Source organism: Pyrenophora tritici-repentis, chromosome 4 (genome assembly GCF_003171515.1).
Source record: "Pyrenophora tritici-repentis strain M4 chromosome 4, whole genome shotgun sequence".
Classification (NCBI taxonomy): Eukaryota; Fungi; Ascomycota; class Dothideomycetes; order Pleosporales; family Pleosporaceae; genus Pyrenophora; species Pyrenophora tritici-repentis.
This window is the reverse complement of record NC_089393.1, coordinates 179,412-202,821: the sequence shown is the minus strand read 5'-3', so window position 1 is coordinate 202,821 and position 23,410 is coordinate 179,412. Positions and strand designations below refer to the sequence as shown.

Below are 23,410 nucleotides of genomic sequence, written 5' to 3'. Positions count from 1 at the left end.
CAAGACCGTCCGCCCTCACTGGAACCGTCGCTTACCCATTTCCCCCGAAGTAACAGCCTTGCCAAGCATCGCCGTGGATGCGCATTGATTGATGTCTCATTTCCGCACACTTCCCGGCGCTCCATATCAGGCGACGTCCATCCAGCCCCATCAAGCATCATATGCCGCTGCTATTCAAAACACTTAGCTTGCAGTTTATCGCTATTTGCTTCACGTTCCCTGTTCACATCCTTCTAGAATCGCCAAGCCCTTCTATACGACCATGTCAAACATGAGGCGGAATTGCTTTTCTTGAAACATTGCTTGCTCCCAACGCCGAGACTATAGGTACCTTTACACTGGATTCACCCAGCCATATCGGCAGTTTGTGGGGTTTACAATCACCGCCCGTGTCAGATAGCACACAATGGACCTGGCTTGGCACAACTGCCAGCGCCACATGAAACTTGACACTTCGTAACATCCGCCGCCACAAAACTGCTGTGAAGAGTTTTCACTCTGGCGCAGCCCTACCTTGACAATCTGATACCACCGTCACTGGGGTTGAGCATTCCACGCTTAGACAATGTCCAAGTGGAGTCTCAAGCGGACTCGCTATACCACGGTCAATACTAATAGCAAGTGTCTCCGACGTCATAGTTGCTCTCTCTCAAACCGTGTGTATTGCAAGCTGGTCGAGTTCACCACAGAGTACAAGTTGTCCTACCTTCTTACTTGGAATTAGCACATCGGGGAAGTCGCATTTGACAAACTAAGTATGAACAGTCAGGCGCCTGTATGTTGTGGGACCATCCCAATGTCCGCTACTCATCGTAGATCGGTGACTTTCGCTGTACACAGGCTGTGTCTCTGGTGCGACCGTTTTCCTCACTACAGCGAATCCACACAAGACTCAATCCCTCCGCGGTGCTCGCGCGCTTGCGCCTCCCACCATTACACAAGTCTCGTCGCACGACACCAGTCTCCATCTGGCACCCTGCATTGCTCGACCCAAGGTTGACCAGTCCATGTCCACGGCTCGCCTCGCCTCGATACGACAATCCCCATCCTGTCATGTTGTTTACAAATTTCCTGCAGTATTGCCGAGTTAGCTTCTCCAGACCTCAGACAGACCGCTTTCCTGCACGCAAGGGTGATGGCGTTGTTGCTGTGCGACAACTTCATCTTGGCTGAACGGGTATCACCCAATCACTCCGCCTCCCTTCCAGGTGTGGCTGTAAACAGAGAAAAGGGTGGTGTAACCAGCATGTCCAAACACGCTCATGCATAGAAAGAGATAACCGCAATGCCATGTAACAATCTTCTGGGACTGGCACGGCATATAGCTACATGCCCAGATTCATATGACTTCTACCGCAAAGCATGACTTGTGTGTGTGTGGGACTACAAATAGCTTTACCATTACCATAACATACTCGTAAATTACCCGCTGGCTAAGATTTCCAGCCTACGTACCGTACATGCATCAATCGAACCAAGGGAGAAACAGAAGCCCCCCGATGCATTGCATACTACTCTTTTCGGAAGAAAGGATCCGGGGTCTAGGTATTCACAGCATCTGTACCGCTCCCCCCGCCCCTCATCTAGACCCACACATGCACATCGACCCACACATGAGCTCTCACACGCCCACACACATACCACATAGCTACCGTACGGTACCTTCCACACGACAGAACCCCCAGTCACGTTCCCTCACCCACCCACGCGCGGCGCATGAATCATGTCTCCCGCATAACACCAACATCAACATCAGCAATCCTCCACATATACCACATGAAGAGTGATCTGGAATGTGGACATGTCAGCCAAGATAGATTGTTTTAGGTTAGTTGGGCGTCGTGTAACCATGGGTTGGTTCAGAGATGGACGCACGCACGCACCTGTAAGGCGAGAAGTTGGCGGCTGTGTCGAGCATTTCGCGCTCGGTCATGTATCTGTGGGTGATATGGGGGTTAGTATGTTTTGGTGGGTGGGTATGGGGGGTTGGGGGGCTGGTGGCTGTGTTGGGAGGGTTGTGAGAGAAGGCTGGTGTGGACCGCGGAGGAAGTTGATGGTGTTTATGGTGTGAGAGGGAATGGGTTTAGGTCATCTAGAAAAAGCTTTGTAGGTGTTTCTCATGAAGGAAAGGGGGGATGGGGTAAGGGGATCACGTACTTCCACTTTCCACCTTTACTCTTGAGTTTGTTTACGTCCCGGCCTGCGTAAACGGCCATACCGCGTCTGAATACGAGCATGTTAGCATCATCACCACCACACACACACATACACACACACTGCCCCCCCCCCAAAAAAAAACACAAAGTAAAACAGTCTACTCACTGCACCCCCAAATCCCCCGTACTAAAAACATCCATCCTCTTCAACCCAAAACACGCAAACATCTCCACACTCCACCGTCCCAGCCCCCGTACGGCCACCAGCTTCTCAATCAGCTCTTCGTCGCTAGCGCTGACAAGCATCTGCGCGGTGAGTTCACCCGAGCAGAACTTCTCGGCGAGACCGGTGATGTATTCTGCTTTGCGTTGGGAGAGGCCGGCGGTGCGGAGAGTGGGGATGGGGAGCTGGAGGACTTGGGTGGGCGTGGGGAAGGCCGGGTGGGTGGTTGGGAAGAGGGCTGTGAATTTGGCGCGGATTGAAGAGGCAGCTTGGCCGGATACCTGGGGTGGGGATGTGTTATTTTTACAGTTCTGATGGACGGGGTTTGAGGGAGATGCTTTCCAGTGTGCTCGCTGCTTCAAGCCATGCCACTCATCAAGCACCTAGTAACCCCATCCCAAGTGAGAGATAGATGCCAACGTACCTGCTGTCCAATAATCCCCGAACTCAACGCCGTAAAAGGATCCACCACTTCCCTCAGCCCCTCAGGACTGAAAATCTTACAATGATGCTTCTTCACCAACTCCTCCAACTTCGGATCCACCTTCACCAGAAACTCCTCTGCATCCTTCAGCAATCTCTCAACATCCGTGCTTGCATTGGGAATTGCGCCAACGTCCGGGGGGAACCAGCTCCTTGGCCTTGCGCTTCTTGGCTGGCGAGGGGTCCTCTGGCTTAATGGGTGAGGAAGTTGGGTACGCGGAGACGGTGTAGGAGCCGTTGGGAGTGGAGAGGGGCGCGTTTGTGGCATGGGGAGCTGCGGGGCGGGGCTGGAGGAGGGTCTCTAGGGGATGGTCTGTTTCTGGTTGTCGGAGTGATGTGCTGGTTGACAAGAGGTTGATGGCTGAAGGGGTGGGTGTGAATGGTGGAGGTTTCAATGGTGATTCTACGGTAGCACCTGATTTATATTTCTTCTTGGGGAGGGGTGTAGCTGGGGGGTGTAGATTCTGTCTCGTCGGTTCCTTCGGCTGGTAAGAGGTTCACTTTTGTTTTGCGCTTTTTTGTCGTCGCAGTTGGTTTGGCGACCTTTTCGTATTTTGCAACACCATTTTCAGCTTTGGGCTCGGAGTTTACTAGAGTATTGCTGCTCGCGATGCGTGCTGAGCGCCTCAAAGACATACTGTATTGTTTGTAGATGTTGGTGTTTCTGGTGAAAAGGGTGGTCTGACGTCATAGGGTTAGCATCTAGGTCATCAAGAAGGTTGCGAACAAAATACAGTTGTTGTCAAAAGGTTATGATGCACAAAATTTCGTATCAACATGAGCTGTAGTTTGGATGTTCAGGGAGGGTTGAGGCGTGACGCGCTGCGAGGGGAAGGTGTCTGGGGCCTTTTCTGGGCTGACGCCTGAGCACATGGTCGCGTGGTGCTGACATATCAGGAATCTGTCACTCCGCTTTTCCTTCGTATATCCCATTAGTTACATTGATCGCATGCCACCCAAAGGAATATATGCCAATAAGTTAGAAGATTAGTGAGAGCTGATTTTAATGTGTATTAATCAAATTTCATCTCAGATAGTAGGTTAGGAATGCATTTTTCCCAGTGCATCCCATAATGGAAAAAATCCTCCACTAGATTATATGTAAAAATGTTTCTCAATGACAACAAGTCCACAGTCTCTCTAGTCTTGGATTATGAAGGTTACTGCAACGCCGAAAGTTATGTTTAAAGATCTTTGGCACCTGTCATGTCAAATCTTATGTCAGTCTGCACTTAACATATTGCGGAAAGAAAACCGGTCACACATTAGCTGATGACCGTTGATAGCCACGGAGTATCCACACAAAACAGCTGAGCCTTGTATGCAATGGAGATGGTTCCTAATAAAACTGTTGATATGGTACACTCTATTGCGCAACCTCAAAATCATTCTACCAGCCTCGGCTCCGACCATGCCAGACTCGATATGTACATCTAGTGACCGGTGGCGGCGTTCTTCTGCCTCTTCTGGACAATCATGGTCTCGAGGTCCTCGCGCTCCTTCATCTCGGCCTCGATGTCGGTGATGATTCCTGAGAGGTATGGTACGTCCTATCGCATTGTCAGTGTCCGGGATATCCATCGCACTCGGTATTCATACCTCTTCGGGCTTGGTCCACTCCTCCTTGGGCAGAAGCTGGTGAGACATGGAAAGCTGGCGCATGTTAGCCAATTGGCATATCTTCCTTGTTATGGCTCAGATGTACCTGGAAGGCCCTGCGCAGACGGAAAACACGGTCGTAGGCGTCCTGGGGTCGAAGACGCTTGAGAGCGTTCTGGACGGTATCGTTCTCCTCTGGGAGTAAATCATCGGCCCTGTACAGCAAATCCCGTCAGCCCATCGACTCTCTTCCTGAAATATCCCACCCATCTTCCTTTCCTCATCTTCTCCACTCCATAACCATCTCAAGGGTTCCGTACCTCAGTCCAAGCTGCCTGTAGCCAGCTGCGTTGCAGTACCAGTTGGAGAGGGGCTTCACCCAGCGCTGCAGCCACGGGCGCTTCATAATATAGGGGGCGAGGGATGGCGCAGACATGGTTGCGGAGAATCGACGTCGGCTCGGGGTAGTCGGGTCGGGATGGTGTCGTCAATTGCGGGCGCAGTTTTGACAGACAGAAGTGGTGAGGTCGTAATGCGAAAGAAGCGAACTCCAATAGGCCGAGCTAGGGTTGGCCGCCCGCCGGATCTTTGTCTTATTCAGCGCCGTCCCCACCCGTCAAAGCAACTTCACTCGTGCCGTCTTGCTAGCTCTGACGTCGGATGCGAGAAACCAACTTCTGCACTACCCACAAGACAACTGCACATAAGACGCCCGCCCCCAGCGCAAAACACCCGGAAAAGCTTGCAGGCCACTATAACCCCCCGCGCCTTCTTGCTTTCCTTCTGCATGTCAATGGAGCCGAACAATCGCTAGTCATCGTGTTACTCAAGTGCTGCGGGGTTTCCGCACACTGAGGCACCGCAAAGGGGACGACGGCCTGTACGCAACCTAATCTCGACCTCTCCAGCGTACAGGGGGGAATGATCTTGGTTCTAACAGATCGCCAACTACAGTTTCCCAAATGTCGACGCACAATTCCGAGCCGCCGTCCCCGCCTAAAGTTCCCGACCGGTATGCGCCTTCCGCCGTAGCAGTCGAACCGCGCGATATGTCAGCAACAAACAAGCAGAGTATGTGGAGCTCGCCCATTGCGAGTCTTGCTGTGAGGGTTGCCCGCCTTCCTGATAGCTCAGTGAATGCGCTGTGTGGAGCTTCGGCAGGAGTCGCTTCAGGCATAGTCACATGTCCGCTCGATGTTATCAAGACCAGATTGCAGGCCCAAGGCTCTTTCCGGCCCCGAACTTACACGGGACCGAAGCGCGCTGTATACAAAGGCCTTACCGGGACTGCGCGCGTGATATGGGTCGAGGATGGTATTCGCGGCCTGTACAGAGGACTTGGGCCTATGCTCCTTGGATACATTCCAACCTGGGCCGTCTACATGAGCACTTACGATTCAACTAAGAATTTTCTATATCCGCAGATGGGTTAGTAGCCCAACTAGCCGCCTACTCTATAGTCTTACTGATGACATTTTACTGCAGAGAACAAATGGCTCGCACGAACCCTCGCTTCACTAGCTGCTGGCGGATGCTCCACTCTGGTAACCAACCCCATATGGGTAGTCAAGACGAGATTGATGTCGCAAGTCAGCGCTCGCGCATCAGACGAGCACCGGCCGCCATGGCACTACCGCAACACCTTTGATGCGTTTCGCAAAATGTACGCCAAAGAAGGCATTGCCTCCTTCTACTCTGGTCTCACACCAGCACTGCTTGGCCTCACACACGTTGCTATCCAATTCCCGCTATATGAGTTTCTCAAGATGAAGTTTACTGGCCTAGAAATGGGCCAGACCGACACCAAAACCGAAGATGTGCATTGGTTTGCCATCGCACTGGCAACCGTGCTTAGCAAAATGACGGCCACCTCAGCAACGTACCCACATGAAGTTCTACGCACACGTCTACAAACGCAGCAGCGATCGCTACCGTCACATGACAACCACATATCCTTCCGAGGAGGCCAGCATGATCGCTTTCACACGCGACCTCCTGGGACAGCCTCATCGGATGGTATGATAAACTTGCCTCGGTACCGCGGGATTCTTCGAACGTGCACTGTCATTCTGCAAGAAGAAGGCTGGAGGGCCTTTTACAATGGAATGGGCACCAACATGGTGCGCGCTGTCCCTGCAGCCGTCACAACCATGTTGACGTTTGAAACATTGAAAATGCTCCATCAGAAGCTTAAGAATGAGGGCAAGAAGCTTGACGAAGAGGCTGATTAGCCGGGGTTCTTCACTTTCGTACGCATCGACATGCATAGTTACCGGGCGTTTAGTGATTCATAGGGTGGGGATATCCCAGTGAGCACTCCTGTCTTGTTTGTTCAAAGTGCATATACACGACTGTATCAGACAATTGCCAGCATTGGAGCTTTTGGCGTTTACATGGTGTTCTGGACTGTCAGAAGCTAGTCTGACTGGTACATGTCTATTTAGCACAAGATTTGAAGGCTCATATGCATGCAGTTTCAATGTAATATCATGAGAATGCCTCCAACAAGTGCTCGTTTGACACTTCCGGTCAACATGGCGGTCAACATTTGCAAAGGCAGGGCCGCCATTTGAAAAAGTCCTGACCGCCAATGCCACCGTGCTGGCTTACTTCGAGTTGAAGCCGATGCTGCATTCACATTATTCGTCATTGACCAACACTCATGCCGCCCCGCTCCGAACAATCATGCAGGTCATCCCTCGATGAATGTGCATGCACTATACTCCACACTTTACACCCTTCCCCAGGCTATATCCTTTGCGAACTACTGCATGAATTGCCTTGTGTCAACGCCGGTGCACCTTCCTAATGGCTGAATTTACGGCTTCCGCAGAGCCGCCCACAACGCCACCACCGATTCCTGTTCGAAGTCAACTACGAAACAGCTCAGCATATCAGCTCAAACTATACGCAATAGTATCTGAGGCTGTGGATACTTCTAGCGTACCGGCCTTTCCATCCCCCCTTTCTGAGGAGACTGATTGTGGGTTAGCCGACTCACATCAGAGACGAATCACTACCGTTGTTCACGAGAAGAGAATGCGCGATTATGCACATCACCAGAGCTGGCCTGACTGGGAAGTGGTTGACACACAGAGTGAGGAGGACGGATCAAGTGAGCACTCATACGATCAAAGTGTGCAAGGTGAGTGTTGCATGCGCTTGACCAGGCCAGAGGTAGATCATGGTGATCGACTGGAGCCTTTGCAATCAGAGCAACCAAGTCAAGGTTCAACAGCACCGGATGCAAAGGACCAGCATTCATCAGAGTATGACGCGAGTCTGGTGAACGCGGATACGTTAGCGCGCACAGTACCTGCTCAACAAGGAAGCCACGGCAGAACCATGACCCACTCAACACCTTTGCACTGTGCTGACAGTCACTTTCCATCATCTCACCAGAATAGCGCAAACATGGAATCGAGAGCATCGGCCAGGCTAGCACAAGGCTTCTCAAGCCCTACATTGCAAGCAGCCGAGTCTCGAAGGGATGCCAACAGAGACGATAGTTCCTCTTTGCCCCTCAGGTCCGCCCCTCTGTCGCTCTTTCCGCCAACATCTCCATCGACAGGCAAGCGAGAGTATGCGCCACTGGGTGCTAATCTTTCCCGGCCTTCCTGTCCAATGTCACCCCTGAACAATGGAAGGGATATGTATGGCAACTATATTGCTTCCAATGCGCAAGATTATCTGGCGACACAGTCTGTGTTGACATCTCCTGACCTACGAAGCGATGCGCAGGGCCAGGCTTCTGCAATAACCAACAGTGCTTCACCAGCAGTACGACTACGAGGTGGTGGCTGGAACAACCTGAAGCCATTGTGGAAGACGGCCAGTGCGCAAAATCTCCGACAAGAGAGTGATACAGCGCTACTGAAAACTTCAGTTGAGTACAAGGAAGTCCCTCGAGGTAACATTGTAGTCAATGACTCGAGCCTGCGACCTCCGCGTAGTGAGCATTCGCACTTTTCCGATGTTCGTTCTGGGAAACAGCCGATGCCGGGACATGTACCCGCACAGCCATTTACTATTCATAACAGTCGACAAGATGATTATGTCGGAGGTCAGAACACAGACCAGCGTCTAGGAACGAAGCACTCAGATAGCACAAGCGGAAGCTCGGAACATAAAGCTCGTGTCGATGCGATACTGCACAATCACTTCGGACGTCAGCCACCCATGAAGACATCAATACCTGGTCCATCGCGGCCAAATGCGAAGGACACTGTCGAGTCAGGAAAGACACGAGAACTTGCTAGTACAATGTGCATGCCAGAGACGATGCCAAGGGATGAGAAGCGATGGAACACAAACAGTCTTTCACCGCCGCCCCAAAGCCCACTATCTCACCCAGCAGGATATTGGGATTCTGAGCTGGATGCACACGAGACATCCAGTGATTCGGACGACGATAATCTCGGAGCACCCTCGATAATGTCTGCGAACACAGTGGACGATACATTGATTGATTTGCCAGGGCTCAAGTCCTCCAATGCATATAGAAAGGTTGAGTGCGACAGAGAGATACGCCGTATACAAGAACAGCGTCGGCTGCACGAAGAAGCAGATCGCAGACGCGAAGAGGAGCACAGGCATGTAAAGGAAGCGCAAAAGCAAGAGCTTAATCGTAGGACTGGTTTGTCTAATGACAATGTTTCTGCAGCAGTGAGGGGGCGACAACTGCATAGATATGACTTTCCGCGGATGGCAACGGTGGATGAGCAATATCGCCCCAGCACAGCGATACCTGCAACGCAATCGCCTCAGCGTAGCACTTTCCCAATAAATGGACATCAATCTAAGACGAACTGGCATCATCAGAACAACACGGTCGGTAACCCTTCTGGTATATCACTCCCGAGGGTTATCACGCCACCTCTCGTCACTAAACGTCAGAACTCTTTCCGAAATGTTCTTGCCAAGGCAGGAAAGTTTGGACGATTTCTTTTTTCAGTATCCTCAACCCCTGATTTGAAGACGTCCTCAAAGCGCCACCCGCCTGCTGAACAGGTATACAAAGAAAGGAGGCTTTCGGGTATGAGTGCAGATACCAGCGGGTGGCCTATTAAGGACTCCCCAACCATGGGATTTCATGGAACCACTTCAGCAGCCAATTTGAATGAGTTTAGTCCCGAATTCAGTCCCGAGTTCAGCCCCAAGTTCGAGGGACCAGACACAATCAAGCACGGCTTTCTGCGCAGCAGTAAGCCGAAGAAGAACAAGTCAGAGCAGAGAACCAAGGAAGAGCTAAAAAATGGAGGAACAGCAGTCAGGGACTTTGGATTGAGGAACCCGGATGAAGTGAGCGGAACGCCGTTCAGCATGGATTTACCCCAAACCTCATTCACAACGTCTATACAGCCCCGTGAGCTAGGCTATCCCAGACTTAGAGTGAGAACAGCAACAGACACGCTCAGCAATACGCAAGTCACAACCCCCTTCGGCGCACCAGCCGCCCGTCCAGCGCACACCAGGTATGCGAACCCCACTTCCACACAGCCTCCAAGCCTAGGAAGACGACGTGCTAGAATCTTCACTCCACCAATGCCTGAAACTAGCCTCGGCCAACTAGACAGCAATGAAGCATTTTACACATGCCTCACTCCTGCAGCTTTATACCCCAACCTTAGGTTTACCGCATCTACACGTGAAACTGTCACGGATAATAAAGGTGATATTCCTAAATCATCCATTTTCCGATCAAGCTTCGGTTCCGATTCTGAGGGTGAAATGAAGAAGAAGTCAAGGCAGAAGAAGAAGAAGGATAAGAAGGGGGTGAAGGAAGGTGCGTGGAAGAATGAGGATAAAGCGTTAGCTATGGCTACGGCTTTGTATTTAGTTTAGGTTCGAGTCGGGTAATATAATCACAATGGGGTTTTGGAGTTTACGGGGGTGGTAGGGGAGTTTATTTTCTTTCTTTTCGGGTCTGCATAGAGGGTTTCAGCGCTAGGTATGGTCTTATGTACGCTTGGGGTAATGTAGGTTATGTGCTTCACGTGCTTATGCAGGATGCCATGTGGAGTTTTTTCTGACGTGTACTCGTGTATGTGGGTTATAGGCTTATCGGGGGATGCGGGTATGGTATTATGTGTGTACCAAAGTGTACTGTATAAGTAATCTGATTTTCATGTATAGGTTACCCTTGCTTTCTGTTTTTGAGATGTGACATGTGTTTATCTTTGACAGCAACCCTTCTCGCACGTGTATGTCATGTGGCTGCCTGACACCCTTCAGCGCGCTGAACTGAGCCAGATGTGACATATTCCTCACCATGTATTTGTCTGGTCGAGCTTCTTTGGCTTTGAATATCTCATAGACAGCGGGTAGTTTTATTTGGAATTCCGTTGCTGCTATATAGCTCCTTGCAACGTTTTGCACTTGGATTTTCCTGGTGTCTCGAGGGGGTTTTTTTGGTTCTTATTGCTGATATCCCATGGAAAGGCTATGTTATGCTCTACTCAGTGGATGCAATTTTCTGCATTGAAATACGGAGAGCTGTCGATCATCGACGCTACTATCCAAGGTTGTCTAAAAATACACAGTCTCTAAAAAGAAAACTCCTTCGTCCTATAGTACAGATATCGTAGCCGTTACGCCCGTTGTTCTTTCTTTTGCAGTTTGGGTCCATGCGATGTAACTAGAGTGGAGATTATGTCCATGTAAGCCCCATCAATAATCACAATGACTATACTCAACCAGCGAGCCCAACCCCGCATCCGTCAAAACACACTCAAAAACCTGTCTCCTATCCCAGAAATACTCTCTCATCCAAGTCGCCACCATATCCAGCGCGGATACAGCAGAATTGCTAGTCCAAACCTTGCCATGTCGAGACCAGGATGAAAACTGCCACTGGGCTTCCGGGTATCTCTGCTGTAGCGCTGGAAGCAGACATCGCGGTGCTGAAACGCGTGTTCCTTGCAAACTGCCGGCTTGGACTAGATACGAGATGCCAGATGCAATACTCATGATGGCGAGGAGATTGGTGTTTAGACATTGCGTTGTGAGGAATGAGGAGGCTTCAGCTGGTAATTCGGCCGAGGAAAAAGACCCGGGGATGAGGAGGATATCGAATTGAGGGGCGTTTGCGAAGGAGTTCTAACATGGGAATTAGTCAGATGCTCGGTGTGATGTTGATGCGAACGGAGGATTAGGACGGGGGTATGTGGTGACCTTTACCTCTCCGCCAGACTGTCAGAGATGACTACTTTTTAGTAAATATAGTCAAGACCAGGCGAATCCAGCGCGGCCAAAAAGCGGCTCTCTTCCTGGCCATGAGAGTTGGCGGCTATACGGGGATTGGATGCACGTCGGGTGCATCGTGATTGATACGGAGCAAAATTCGAGGTTTTAGCTCACCGTCACCGGCATTCGTGCGCCAGACGTGACTGGGAAACTCCCTTCTCCGGTCACACTGACATATCGAATGTCGATTTCATCCATGGCTTCGTCAATGGCAGCGGCCGTGGCGTTGGTTCGGCTGATTCTGTTTCTTCCGACCATGGCGAGGAGGTCGAGGGCGGCTAGGTCTAGCAGTTGGACTGGTTCTGGACTGTAGATGACCACGCCGATGCGTAGGGAAGATCTCGAAGGAGGGGCGTAGTGGATGTTGAGATCTTCCTCTGATGGTGACGATGTTGTGCAGAAGTAGAAGAGGTCCGCGTGGCTCGGGAAGGAGACTGAGCTTCTTGGAGGAGTCGGCATAATGAAGCTATGCTAAATAATGTAAACAGAGTGGTGATTGGAGGCCTTGAGATAAAGGATGAGGAGGCTATTCAACTGAGTTTGGTGTTATAGCCTCCAAACCCCACGGTCTTGAAGGATTTATATCACATAGCCTGTAAGCCATTTTGCATGCCTGAAACCAAGATAGCAGCAACACGCATAGCAGGTACCATGTTCTAGCGTCATACGGATCAGCATGCCGTGTATCCCCGAAAGTTTGCATTATACTGACCATCTGCATTGGTGTAGTTTATGAGGCTCAGCCCCTTGGGCTTGCTGACATATTTCGGTTAGGGCTGATCCGCGAACCGGGTGTTCCCGATATGACCCAGCTACTGTAAGACGGCAGTGCAGCGAATAATGCAGTTTTACTCTCAAGTCAGAGCTTTGATGTTTTGTGCGCGTGCTTGAATCTGTGAATTAGGTGGTCGTCGCGTAAAGCGGTTAATTATGATCCTGAGCTTGAAACTTGAGGTTCACATGCATACTCATCCCAACTATATCATAGACGAACACATTCGGCAGGCGGCACGAGCCATGGGAGGGGCGGAAAACGGGCAAGGTCTTGAAATTTCTCAATGCAGGCAGTGCTGAAGTGGAGTTCAAGGGACAAGCCGGAGCATGCATGTATCTAGCATGTTGACAGAGGGCCTCATAGCTCAGGTACCAGGTTCTTCGGGTCATGTGCGGTCAGATTACATCAGTCGGAGATAATTGGCCGTATCAATAGGCAGGTAACAATCAGCCACGGAAATTGCGCAATGAGTGAAGATAGCGTGGCTTTTCCATTGGGAAAGTGACAACCCGGCTTCAACTCGTGGCAAGTGACCTCAACCCGCCGTTTGGGCAAGGCGCAATCTTGTCAAACTCCGACATGCCGCGACTCTCCAAAGGATCATTGATGTACTGGCTGTGAAGGCTGCCACTGCGTCACTTGATGTCATATCGTGGCATACACAGTATATTTAGGGTATCCTTGATTCATTCGCAGCGCCTATACACTGCTCCAGATGTAGAGGGTCGTGGCGGCGGCGTAGAGCTCGCGCACAAGACGACCGTGATGTCCATTCCTCGCACCAACAGAAATATATCTCATTCCACAATTTAAATCTCCTTGGCCTCGCCGTCAGCCTCGCCAGACTTTACAGTCTTGCCAGTCTTCTTGATCTTCTCGAGCACCGTCTCATAGTCGAGCGAATCGGCAGCGGTGATTTCGGCGGTTTGGGTCTCGAGCGAGACGTTGAAGGACTCAACACCTGAGAAGATAGTTAGAAGCTATTCTGGCGCACGTTGCAGCGCATGACTGCTGAGTCATACTGACCGTCAAGTTTACTGAGCACGCGCTCGATGGCGCCGGAGCAGCCGCCACAGCTCATGGCAACGTTGAACTTGTATGTGTGGGTCATTTTGAAGACTGTGGTTGCAGTTTGGGGAAGTGATGCGGAGGAGCAGTGATGGTGCAGGGCTTAATTTGGTCGAGGGTTGTGGGTATCGCTGGATGGTGTTTGGTCTGAATGTGTGAAGAGGGAGTGCCGGATATATATAAGGGCGGCAAGCAGGTGCACTGGACAAAGATGGATGCGCAAGTTTCAAATGGTCTTGTAATTGAGCTAGATTAGCATAGATTGTTCTTGCCCCGCTGACATATCCGCCTCTCGCACGCCATTGCTCGGCATGTGCAACCCGTCGTGCTTCAGCTATCACGTACTTTCTGACGTGCGGGCACCATGGTGGCATGAAACATGCTCACGGGAGGGTTCCACTGACAATGGCCTCGTCTGGAGGCTCCTGCTCAATGCTTGCGCGTCAGGACACCGTGTCCGCCGTGTCCGCCTTGCAGACGGCCGCGCTCCATCTTCTACATTGGGACACTGCCAATGTAGCGCGAAAATAGTCTCCCAAGCTTTCATCTGGTGTTTGCTGTGCTAATGGCGTTCCTGGATGTGAGTGAACGAGCCCCACCTTCACTAGCGCGGGGCTCGTAGCGGCCCGGTGACGTCTCCGCTGAGCTTCTGTAAACACTTGCGAAGAAAGATTCGCCATGGCCTCGTGAGTATTTCCGCCGCATTGGGACCCAAGCCCGACTCACAACCATGACCAGCAACATCCTGTTCCTCCCGTTTCGACGGTCACACTCGGTGAATCTGACCGACGCCATCAAACAGTACATATCTTCCAAATATGACCAACATCCAGACATGTTTACAAAGGACCTGGAGACAATTGAGAAGCTTCGTTCCGTCGCCGTACACGCCCAAGAACCCCATCCGAGCAACATCCCCAAGTTGCAGCAGTACGCTGCACAGTTGATATGGCTGAGCGGCAAGTTTCCCATCGATATCGGCGTCGAGTTTCCCTGGTACCCTGCGCTGGGTTACAACACGAGCAGACCGACGTCGCGAAATAACCTGCGCTTCGAGCTCGCCAACATCATGTTCAACCTCGCGGCCATGTACTCGCAGCTCGCCATGTCGTCGAACCGAAGCACCCCAGACGGGCTGAAAGCAGCGGCCAACAACTTCTGCCTCGGCGCTGGAGTATTGTCACATCTGAGGAATAGCATTCTGCCAGAGCTGCGTACAGACCCACCAGAGGACATGGATATCATGACATTGGAGTGCTTGGAGAAGCTCCTGTTGGCCCAGGGCCAGGAGTGTTTCTGGCAAAAGGCCGTCAAGGATGGGCTAAAGGATGCCACCATTGCGAAACTAGCCGCACGCGTATCCGACTTGTATAACGAGGCAGGCGATGCGGGAATACAATCAGACGCAATCAGCAGCGAGTGGATACACCATATGACAGCCAAGCACCACCACTTTGCTGCTGCTGCCCAGTACCGCGCCGCTTGCGACACGTTGGAGAAGCGCAAGTACGGCGAAGAGGTTGCAAGACTACGCGATAGTCTTACTTGCGTGAATGAAGCACTCAAGGAACAACGGTACATCAACAAGCTCGTGCTTGCAGATTTGAATGGCCTAAAGAACCGCATAACGGAAGACCTGAAACGGGCGGAGAAGGACAATGACATGATCTACCTATTACCCGTACCACCCAAGGCAGAGCTAAAGATTCTGGATCGGGCCAACATGGTCGTAGCAAGGGTTCCAAAGGAAATTGCCGAGTCAAACTCAATGCTCGGGGAGCGTGGTGAGCTTGGCCCTGCACTATTCTCGAAACTAGTCCCATACTCTGTACATCTGGCAGCTAGCATATACGTGGACCGTCGTGACCGCTTAGTCAACAACACCATTGTTGAACAGCTGGAAGCGCTTACCAACAAGATACACGAGGTACTCCGCAGCTTGAACCTGCCTGGTTCACTGCAGGCCCTTGAAAAGCCACTGGGTCTTCCGCCAGGTCTCGTAGCCCACGCGGATGAGATTCGCCAACAAGATGGTATCAACCGGCTACTACGCTCAATGGAGGATACAAAGAAGCTCATGTACACCGATCAGGCCATCTACCAAGAGGGCGTACAAATTTTGAGATCAGAAGCGGCAGAAGACGAAGGCGCACGACGCAAATTCGGCACCGAGCGTTGGACAAGACCCCCTGCTGAACAAGCTGCGCCTAAGTTGTATGCTCAGATTCAAGAGATTGACGGTTATTTCAGAGCTGCTACCAACAGCGATGACATTGTTAAGAAGAAGCTAAAGGAGAACGAGCACTTCATCCAGCTACTCAGCGGACCTGATCATGACCTGGAAAACTACGTTCCTAGTGGCCGGAGACCTGCGATTACTGGTGATGTAGAACGCGAAGCTGGTAAACTTCGCGGTAGCTTCAATGAAGTAAGCAGACTGGAGAGTAGGAGACGACGGAAGATTGAAGCCTTGCGGACAAAGGCCAAGCAGGATGACATAAGTAAGCGTTACCTCAATCTCCGCCAGCCATTTTCTGACAGCAAGCTAGATCCGGAACTACTACGTGAAGCTGCCCGTTTAGAGCGAGAATTTCCCATGCAGACAATCGAAGCTGTGCAGTTTGAGTCCCTTTTCGACAAGCGGCTGCAGATGTACGATGCCGACCAAGACATGGTCCACGACGAAGAGAAGGAGCAAGAAGCCGCCATCAAGCGACTACAAGATGCAAACGCCGCCTTCTTAATCGCCCGCCGCGGCGACCAATCCACCAAGAAGCGCGAACAAGCATTACAGAACCTGGAGAATGCATACTTCAAGTACAAGGAAATCATCTCCAACCTCGACGTCGGCCGAAAGTTCTACAACGATCTCGCCAAAATCGTCAACAGATTCCGGGATGAAGCCCGCACTTTTGCCTACAATCGCAAGTCGGAGGCTTCACATCTTGAAAAGTGAGTTAGTTTCGTTAAAATAATTTGATATATGTATATCTACTAACACTACATCACAGCGATCTCTCCACCCGAATGAGCTCCCTCGGTCTCCAACAAGCTACATCGGATTCCCTCCACCAGCAGAAACAGGCAGATGCGCAGAACCCAAACTACGGCGCTACTGCACATGCAGAAGAACCACTAGCTGCCCCGACGCCTACGAGAGCGAATATGCCGCCTCCAGCTGGTATGTGGACGCCGGAAGTTGGTATCCGGTTCAGTGGCGTGCCTACGACGTCTGGTAATGCGAGACCTGCGGCTGGTCCTCCTCAGGATGGACGGTGGGATCCTGCCCAAGGGTTGAAGTTTGGGTAGATGTTTGTTGATGGTTGTGTGTGGTTAGTTTTTATTCTTTGGAGATTTAATTAGATACCCGGGTTTTTGGTGCATGCTGTTGTGGAGTGAGTTGTGGTTCTTTGTGTGATTGTGGTAGAGTACATTACTATCCAAATCACGGAATGAGCCTAGTATGGTAGTAAGTGCCGTTTATCAATGTCGCAGGTGTGAAAATCTGTGATGGTTTAGGCATGCAGTTTGGTTGTATCAGGTACGCCTAGGTGATTGCATCGGCTGGGCGGGTCGGTGCGTCGGAAACCCTGTGGAGCCACCCGCCGATATATCACTGCCTACTACCCCAGCACGCGATAACTCCACCGCAATGGTCTCAGAAAATGGTTGTATACCTCAACACGATCGCGTCAACGCCTGGGTTGCTTCTGTGTCGGATGCTTGCATCCCTCCCACTCTGCCGTTGGCATCAAGTTTGAACGAAGAGAATGCGTTCAGCCCTTCCGCTAGTCATGTTTCCTTAAGTCAGAAACGTTCATCAAGCCCAATAGGTGAGGCGGTGAGGCGGTGATGATGCTAAGAAGCGCATATCCCCCAGTGTTGGTACAAGATCTTGGTTGCCTAGAGGATGTACCTCCTAGGCATATTGAGCGGTTTGCTGATTGGCTTGCTGAGGGTATTGACTCTGGGTTTATTCCTTAGGGTTTGCTGGTACGTCTATGTACTTAAGTAGATGTTACTAGATCTGATGCCATATATCTAGAATGTTATCAACACTGATCTATATGTGGGCTACTAACAAATCAAACCAGCCGACGTAAACTATAGTGATTTGCGTTCCGCTGAGGAATTATTGGGCATATGGACGAAAGTTAAGAGAATATACCTTAATGCGCGTGTCTGCTAGGACGATAACCGAGACGAGAATGCATGGTGCAACGATCTAGTGGCACCTCTGCTTTATCTAGCAATAGAGCTAAATGGTGATGATAAATGGTGGTTGCAGAACGTGTATGTATATCTTCCACTACGAATTCTCTCTTAACAACCTGCGAACTAACCACCACGCATCTAGTTAAACGCAATCCATCAACCCCCTCTACCTCTCCACAACCCCTGCCTCCTCCCCGACCGACCCTAGCCGCCGCATAACTATAGACGGCTAAACCGACCTACGTCCTCTCCTACTCGCATGAACACCCTAACATCTCAGCCCTCTACAAAAAAACTAACTGCTGCACACAAAAGCGAAATTAGACACACCCTCGATACCTTTACGAAGCGCACTGCCTTGTTCTCCGGCTTCGAGGTTAACCACGCATCTGGATCTCGTACAGAAGCGGAACTCCAGATGAGTATATGGATCGCGGCATCGCTGCGCAAAAAGCAGGAGCTCGCACAACTCTCACAAACTCGTTTCAACCCACCAGCCATGGCCGAGCCTGCATTCACCATTGTCGGACACGAGCATTCCATCTACTACGCCTATCCGCGCGAAGATGTCGTGGCGGGGAGAAGCGGGGTGCATATTCTCGGCCCGGATGAATTTCGATTTGAGGGGCTGAGTACGAGATCGATACGTGGAGTTTTTCGGTTGCTCAGGTTGTATGGGAATGTGCTCAAGTATGGGGTAGACGAGACAGAAGACGGGTATTGGGGTGGTTTCTTTGGACCGGTTCTAGAGAAGTTGGCTAGCGGCTCGATTGATTAACACAAACAAACACCTAAGTGACATGGAATAGTTGACACGTCCGCGTACAAAGGGCTTTGGAACTACGTATACACCCAAATGACATAGGAAACTTAATATACTGCTGTAAAAAAGCCACTGTAGGCTCCAAACATGTCTATGGTGCTTACCTATGTCCTAGGTATACAATAAGTATCTAGCAGTATATACCTCACAGTCAACTTACCCAAAGGCTTATTCAGCGTCACCAAGCACGCTCTCGGGTCACTCTTGTAGATTAATACACAACTCAATGTCTCGACTACAATCTTCACATCTCTTGCGCGTAAAACAACACAGCCTAAGGGTCTGCATCGCAGTATAACCTGAGAAACTCTTCTATTACTAGAACCCTTCTTCGCTAGCTAACTAAAAAAATACTAGCATCCTAACCCACATACCCATCCACCACCACGTGATAACTACCAAAAAAAGGCAAAAAAAGAAAGTAGATCGGTGCTGAATGCTCTCCAGCTGGGAATTGAACCCAGGTCTCCCGCGGATTTGCCGTCGTGTAGACGATGACAAGCGGAAATACTAACCACTATACGACTGAAGATGTACTGATTTGATGTAAGTAGAATCAATTTTATAGTATATAAATACCGTTATTTCGCAGGTTGAGGCAGAAGGCGTGGCAGTTGCGAGGCATGGTGGGGTAAAGGTTTTCAAGTGTGGCCCCTCAGAGCGGGGCAATCGGGATTTACGCGAAAACTAGATCACGCCTTTTAGGTATGTACATACGGTGAAACGGGAAAGGTTTCGCATCTTTATGCATGGCTGCAGATACTTGAGTGAGGGAGGTAAGAGGGAGAAAGTGTGGGGGCTGTGAATTAAACTACCTATCTCAGTTATACATCGAATGATACAGGCGCTGCACAATACCATAGCTCTTAAGTTTTAAGCCAACTACCTATTGAGATCTTCAACTCTTGTGTTCAGCTTCCGCATACTTAGAACGCGTCTTGGCGATCACAAGCCGACTATATCACGGCTGAGTACTCGTATCCAGCATGTTGACGCCATCAGAAAGAGACCATTTCGAGATCTGTCGCAGGTCGATTATGGCGCTGTTCTGCGGCCTGACATAAGTTATTCACTAGACTTTATGCCTAAACTACCACAGATCTTCACATATGCAACATCGCTAAACGGCGCTTACAGTCTCTACCGCTATTCTCATCAAGAATTCATTAATACACCCTAAACAAGCAGACTCTTCGTGGCAAAACAGCTACACGATGTGACATATACTACAGCCGCACCGGTAACCCTAGTTCCAACACCCCCTTTCTCCCCAAGAAAAGATAGCAAACATTTCACAAGAAACCAAAAAAAGCATCATTCTACCATCCAACATCTACTACCAAAAGCTATACATTCCTGTCGAACTGTCTACTGCTCTCCATCTACCCTTTCCCTACACAACCCGCGGAAACTCTAAATAAAACAAACCCTAGAAGGATATCTAACTCCACACCTAACAAACCAAACAAGCAATCGAAGCAATAGCCGGCAACCCAACCGCCCCACTCAACCAATCCACTATCAACCCCCCAATACCTCCTATAAAATGCACCACAAATGCCCCTGTGCGTGTGGATTCAGCTGAGCTTCTACAACTTTTTTCTTCTCCTCTATGATTGATTGAGGAATCTACGTTCCCCGCGGCGATCTCACTGCGCTGAACCTATCACACACTGCCGTCGACGTGACTCACTGCTTAATCCGATGCGAGACTTTATGAAGGGACTCGTGCAGACAGACTTCTCGACCATACACAATTAAAGCGACGGCCATGTAGTTAAAAAAACGAATGCAGAAAATCTCTAGTAGAGAGCATGAATCAATATAAATATTGAACAATGCTACTTAAAACTGTCAGCACGATAAGAACCGCCTAGCGCCCCATACACCTTTTCCAGTTCCTTTTTTTCACACAAAAAAAACTACACTTGCTAACCTCATACATATGCAGACCGAACAATGTTCTAGTCAGTCAACTCCGCACTCCGCGTAACCTCCTCCTTCATCTCCCTCCCCTTTCTCGCCAACAGGTTAAGCGCGCTACCGGCAAGTACGAATCCACACTGATCATGCGACAGTGTGTGCTTGGTCTTGATGAATTTTTCGCTACCATCCTTCTTCTTGAGCACGAGTTCAACCTCGCCTTTGCCGCCGCTCCTGAGGACATCTAACAGGCCCCTTGTGGCGACCTCATCACAGGCTGCGAAGAGATCGTAGTCGGCTTCGTTGGCAAAGGTGAGAGGAACGATACCCTGCTTCTTCAAGTTGGTCTCGTGGATGCGTGCGAATGACTTTGCGAGGATGATGCGACCGCCGAGGTAACGCGGTTGCAGAGCGGCGTGCTCGCGGGCTGAGCCTTCACCGTAGTTGTGCTCTGCTACGACGAGCCATTCGACGCCTTGGTCGCGCCATCTCTTTGCTAGTTCAGGAATGCTCGATGTCTTGCCGTCGATGTCATACGCAACGTTGACTTCATCAGTTTGTGCATTGACAGCGCCGATCAATGTGTTCTCGGAGATGTTGGGTAGATGACCCTTGTACTTGAGCCATGGACCGGCGGCAGAGATGGTGTCTGTCGTGCATTGTCCCTTTACCTTGTAAAGTACTCGTAGACCTGTAAAGTCGGAGTCGGGGAACGCTGGGAACGGGTCGAGAAGCGCCAGACGGCTCGATGTAGGAGCGACAACAACTTCTACGCTAGGGTCGGGTACGCCTGGCGTAGGCATAAAGTCTGGGTTACCGTCCGCGAAACCTGCAGATGGGAGGTCGGAGCCCTTTGGTGGCGCAAACTTGAACGATTCACCGGATGGTGTCGGTATGCTGTCAGTCATAGGATTGAATGTGGTAGATCCAGAGTAAGACATGGCGGTGATGAGTTCAGGGGAGGCGAGGAAGTTCATGGTGGAACGGTTGCCGTCGTTGCGTCCGGGGAAATTGCGGTTATAGGATGTCAAAATAGCGTTGGACTCTCCCTTCTTGACTTCGTCTGTACGCTTCCATTGCCCGATGCACGGACATCGAGGACGTCAGTACTGTGATCTCATTATGTAGATGGAGTGTACTCACCCGCAGGCATTTGCCAAAACAGTGCCTCCAGCCTCGGTAAAGGTTGACAGAGTATCATCCCTTTCTAGTGTTGCTCGGATCTGTTCGCTTCCCGGTGTAATGAAAAAGTCTGCCCTTGGCTTGAGACCCGCGGCAGAGGCCTGCTTTACAATCTCCTCGGAGCGAGTCATATCCTGGTAGGAGCTGTTTGTGCAGCTGCCGATGAGACCTGCGCCAAAAGTCTTTGGCCATCCATTCTCTTCAACTACTGACTTGAACTTGGAGAGAGGGGTTGATAGATCAGGGGTGAAAGGTCCGTTGATGTGAGGTTCAAGTTCAGAGAGGTTAATCTCAATGACCTTGTCGTAAACAGCTTCTGGGTCGGGACGCAGTAGGTTCTGTTGCATTGGTGACTGGGCGATCTTGGCAGCTGCTTCAGCAATCGGTCCACGATGTGTCGCCTGGAGATAGGGGATGTGTGCGGGAGAAAAGGGGAAGAGCGAGGTAGTTGCGCCGACTTCAGCACCCATGTTGCAGATGGTTGCCATGCCCGTACAGCTCAAAGTCTGTACACCAGGTCCAAAGTATTCGATGATGAAACCAGTACCTCCCTATATCCACATGTTAGCCTGTTGTACTTCAAGATCTTATAGATCCCATACCCGAACTGTGAGATGACCAGCCAGCTTGAGAATTACGTCCTTTGGAGATGCCCATCCGCTCAGCTCGCCAGTGAGTTTGACACCCAGAATCTTCGGTGCCTTTAGCTCCCATGGCGCATCTACAAGAGCATCCACCGCATCAGCGCCTCCGACACCAATGACAATCGCTCCAAGACCTCCGGCGTTTGGCGAGTGACTGTCTGTGCCCAACATCATGAGTCCGGGAGCACTGTAGTTTTCCAGAACCGACTGATGGATGATGCCAGCACCCGGAGGCCAGAACTCAATGCCATATTTCTTCGCGGCAGATTCTAGGAAATCGAAGATCTCCTTGTTGCCCGTTATCGATTGTGGGAGGTCTGTATCTGCGCCCTTTTCGCCCTATTCAAACACATCAGCGAGCGAGTAAGTGGTAAACCTGGAAACTACCAACCACAATCAAATGGTCACAGTGTATGCTTGCAGGTACCGCGGTACTAGGTAATCCGCAACTCATGAACTGCAACAGCGCCATTTGCGCACTGGCGTCCTGCATAGCAACGCGATCTGGCTTCAACTTCAGATTCGCCTGACCCCTCACATCGCGCCCGCCATTCGTATTGCTCAGCAGCGACTCCTCGGGGCTCTCAAGATGTGAATAGAGAATCTTCTCGGCCAAGGTCAATTGTCGTGAGGAGCCTAGCACGCGCCGTACTTCCTCAAGGCGGGACAGTAGTTTGGCGTATGGCGGGGTACGCGATGCGATGTCGACATTGCGGGCAGTGGGCGGGTTGTGGGACGTGGCTAGACATCTTCGAGTTTGTAGCGATGTTTGGCGGAGAGAGGGCAGGAGGCGAGTCTAGAGGAGTGGTTAGTGTCTGTCAACCAAACTTCAATGGAGAGGGTGCGGAGGTCGTGTGACCCAACAAGTTCAATTCCGTGTAGAAATTACTCACTCTGCTATTGGCAGTTTGGCCAGCACGGAAAACCTGCGAACGCATCTCAAGTTGTGTTTGTGGCGTTGCAAGTGCAAAAAGGTTCAGAGGCGCATTAACATTCGAACAAAATGTCAAGAGCGACTTCGCTCCGCGGTACCGGGGCTGGGGTCAACGCTACTGCGTGGAGAACCCTACGACA

At 50.8% G+C, this 23,410-nt stretch overlaps 10 protein-coding genes across 10 annotated transcripts; 4 read left to right on the top strand and 6 right to left on the bottom strand.

Moving 5' to 3' along the window:
- Nucleotides 1-1,721: 1,721 nt before the first annotated feature.
- On the bottom strand, nt 1,722-3,498 carry PtrM4_088410 (uncharacterized protein; the record flags this gene model as incomplete). Its single annotated transcript, XM_066106841.1, has 7 exons — nt 1,722-1,788; nt 1,884-1,937; nt 2,158-2,223; nt 2,323-2,762; nt 2,804-2,940; nt 2,996-3,341; nt 3,364-3,498. The coding sequence occupies 7 exons, from the start codon at nt 3,496-3,498 to the stop codon at nt 1,722-1,724; spliced, it is 1,245 nt and encodes a 414-aa protein (XP_065962509.1).
- A 797-nt stretch (nt 3,499-4,295) lies between these two features.
- On the bottom strand, nt 4,296-4,897 carry PtrM4_088400 (ubiquinol-cytochrome c reductase complex a protein; the record flags this gene model as incomplete). Its single annotated transcript, XM_001934696.2, has 4 exons — nt 4,296-4,412; nt 4,462-4,515; nt 4,568-4,676; nt 4,782-4,897. The coding sequence occupies 4 exons, from the start codon at nt 4,895-4,897 to the stop codon at nt 4,296-4,298; spliced, it is 396 nt and encodes a 131-aa protein (XP_001934731.1).
- Nucleotides 4,898-5,423: 526 nt separating this feature from the next.
- Nucleotides 5,424-6,692, top strand: PtrM4_088390 (calcium-binding mitochondrial carrier protein Aralar2; the record flags this gene model as incomplete). The annotated part of the gene is made up of 2 exons (XM_001934697.2): nt 5,424-5,889; nt 5,947-6,692. 2 exons carry the CDS (start codon nt 5,424-5,426, stop codon nt 6,690-6,692), a joined length of 1,212 nt encoding a protein of 403 aa, XP_001934732.1.
- Nucleotides 6,693-7,875: 1,183 nt separating this feature from the next.
- Nucleotides 7,876-10,091, top strand: PtrM4_088380 (uncharacterized protein; the record flags this gene model as incomplete). The annotated part of the gene is made up of 2 exons (XM_066106840.1): nt 7,876-9,935; nt 10,073-10,091. The coding sequence occupies 2 exons, from the start codon at nt 7,876-7,878 to the stop codon at nt 10,089-10,091; spliced, it is 2,079 nt and encodes a 692-aa protein (XP_065962508.1).
- A 1,720-nt stretch (nt 10,092-11,811) lies between these two features.
- Nucleotides 11,812-12,165, bottom strand: PtrM4_088370 (uncharacterized protein; the record flags this gene model as incomplete). Its single annotated transcript, XM_001934699.2, has 1 exon — nt 11,812-12,165. The coding sequence occupies one exon, from the start codon at nt 12,163-12,165 to the stop codon at nt 11,812-11,814; it is 354 nt and encodes a 117-aa protein (XP_001934734.1).
- A 1,125-nt stretch (nt 12,166-13,290) lies between these two features.
- Nucleotides 13,291-13,592, bottom strand: PtrM4_088360 (CopZ, Copper chaperone; the record flags this gene model as incomplete). Its single annotated transcript, XM_001934700.2, has 2 exons — nt 13,291-13,442; nt 13,508-13,592. 2 exons carry the CDS (start codon nt 13,590-13,592, stop codon nt 13,291-13,293), a joined length of 237 nt encoding a protein of 78 aa, XP_001934735.1.
- A 687-nt stretch (nt 13,593-14,279) lies between these two features.
- PtrM4_088350 (BRO1 multi-domain protein) lies at nt 14,280-16,858 on the top strand (the record flags this gene model as incomplete). Its single annotated transcript, XM_066106839.1, has 2 exons — nt 14,280-16,501; nt 16,561-16,858. The coding sequence occupies 2 exons, from the start codon at nt 14,280-14,282 to the stop codon at nt 16,856-16,858; spliced, it is 2,520 nt and encodes an 839-aa protein (XP_065962507.1).
- Nucleotides 16,859-18,023: 1,165 nt separating this feature from the next.
- On the top strand, nt 18,024-18,542 carry PtrM4_088340 (uncharacterized protein; the record flags this gene model as incomplete). Its single annotated transcript, XM_066106838.1, has 1 exon — nt 18,024-18,542. One exon carries the CDS (start codon nt 18,024-18,026, stop codon nt 18,540-18,542), a length of 519 nt encoding a protein of 172 aa, XP_065962506.1.
- Nucleotides 18,543-20,551: 2,009 nt separating this feature from the next.
- PtrM4_088330 (uncharacterized protein) lies at nt 20,552-21,487 on the bottom strand (the record flags this gene model as incomplete). Its single annotated transcript, XM_066106837.1, has 1 exon — nt 20,552-21,487. The coding sequence occupies one exon, from the start codon at nt 21,485-21,487 to the stop codon at nt 20,552-20,554; it is 936 nt and encodes a 311-aa protein (XP_065962505.1).
- A 162-nt stretch (nt 21,488-21,649) lies between these two features.
- PtrM4_088320 (uncharacterized protein) lies at nt 21,650-23,274 on the bottom strand (the record flags this gene model as incomplete). The annotated part of the gene is made up of 4 exons (XM_001934702.2): nt 21,650-22,243; nt 22,295-22,675; nt 22,728-23,132; nt 23,230-23,274. The coding sequence occupies 4 exons, from the start codon at nt 23,272-23,274 to the stop codon at nt 21,650-21,652; spliced, it is 1,425 nt and encodes a 474-aa protein (XP_001934737.2).
- Between the last annotated feature and the right edge of the window lie 136 nt (nt 23,275-23,410).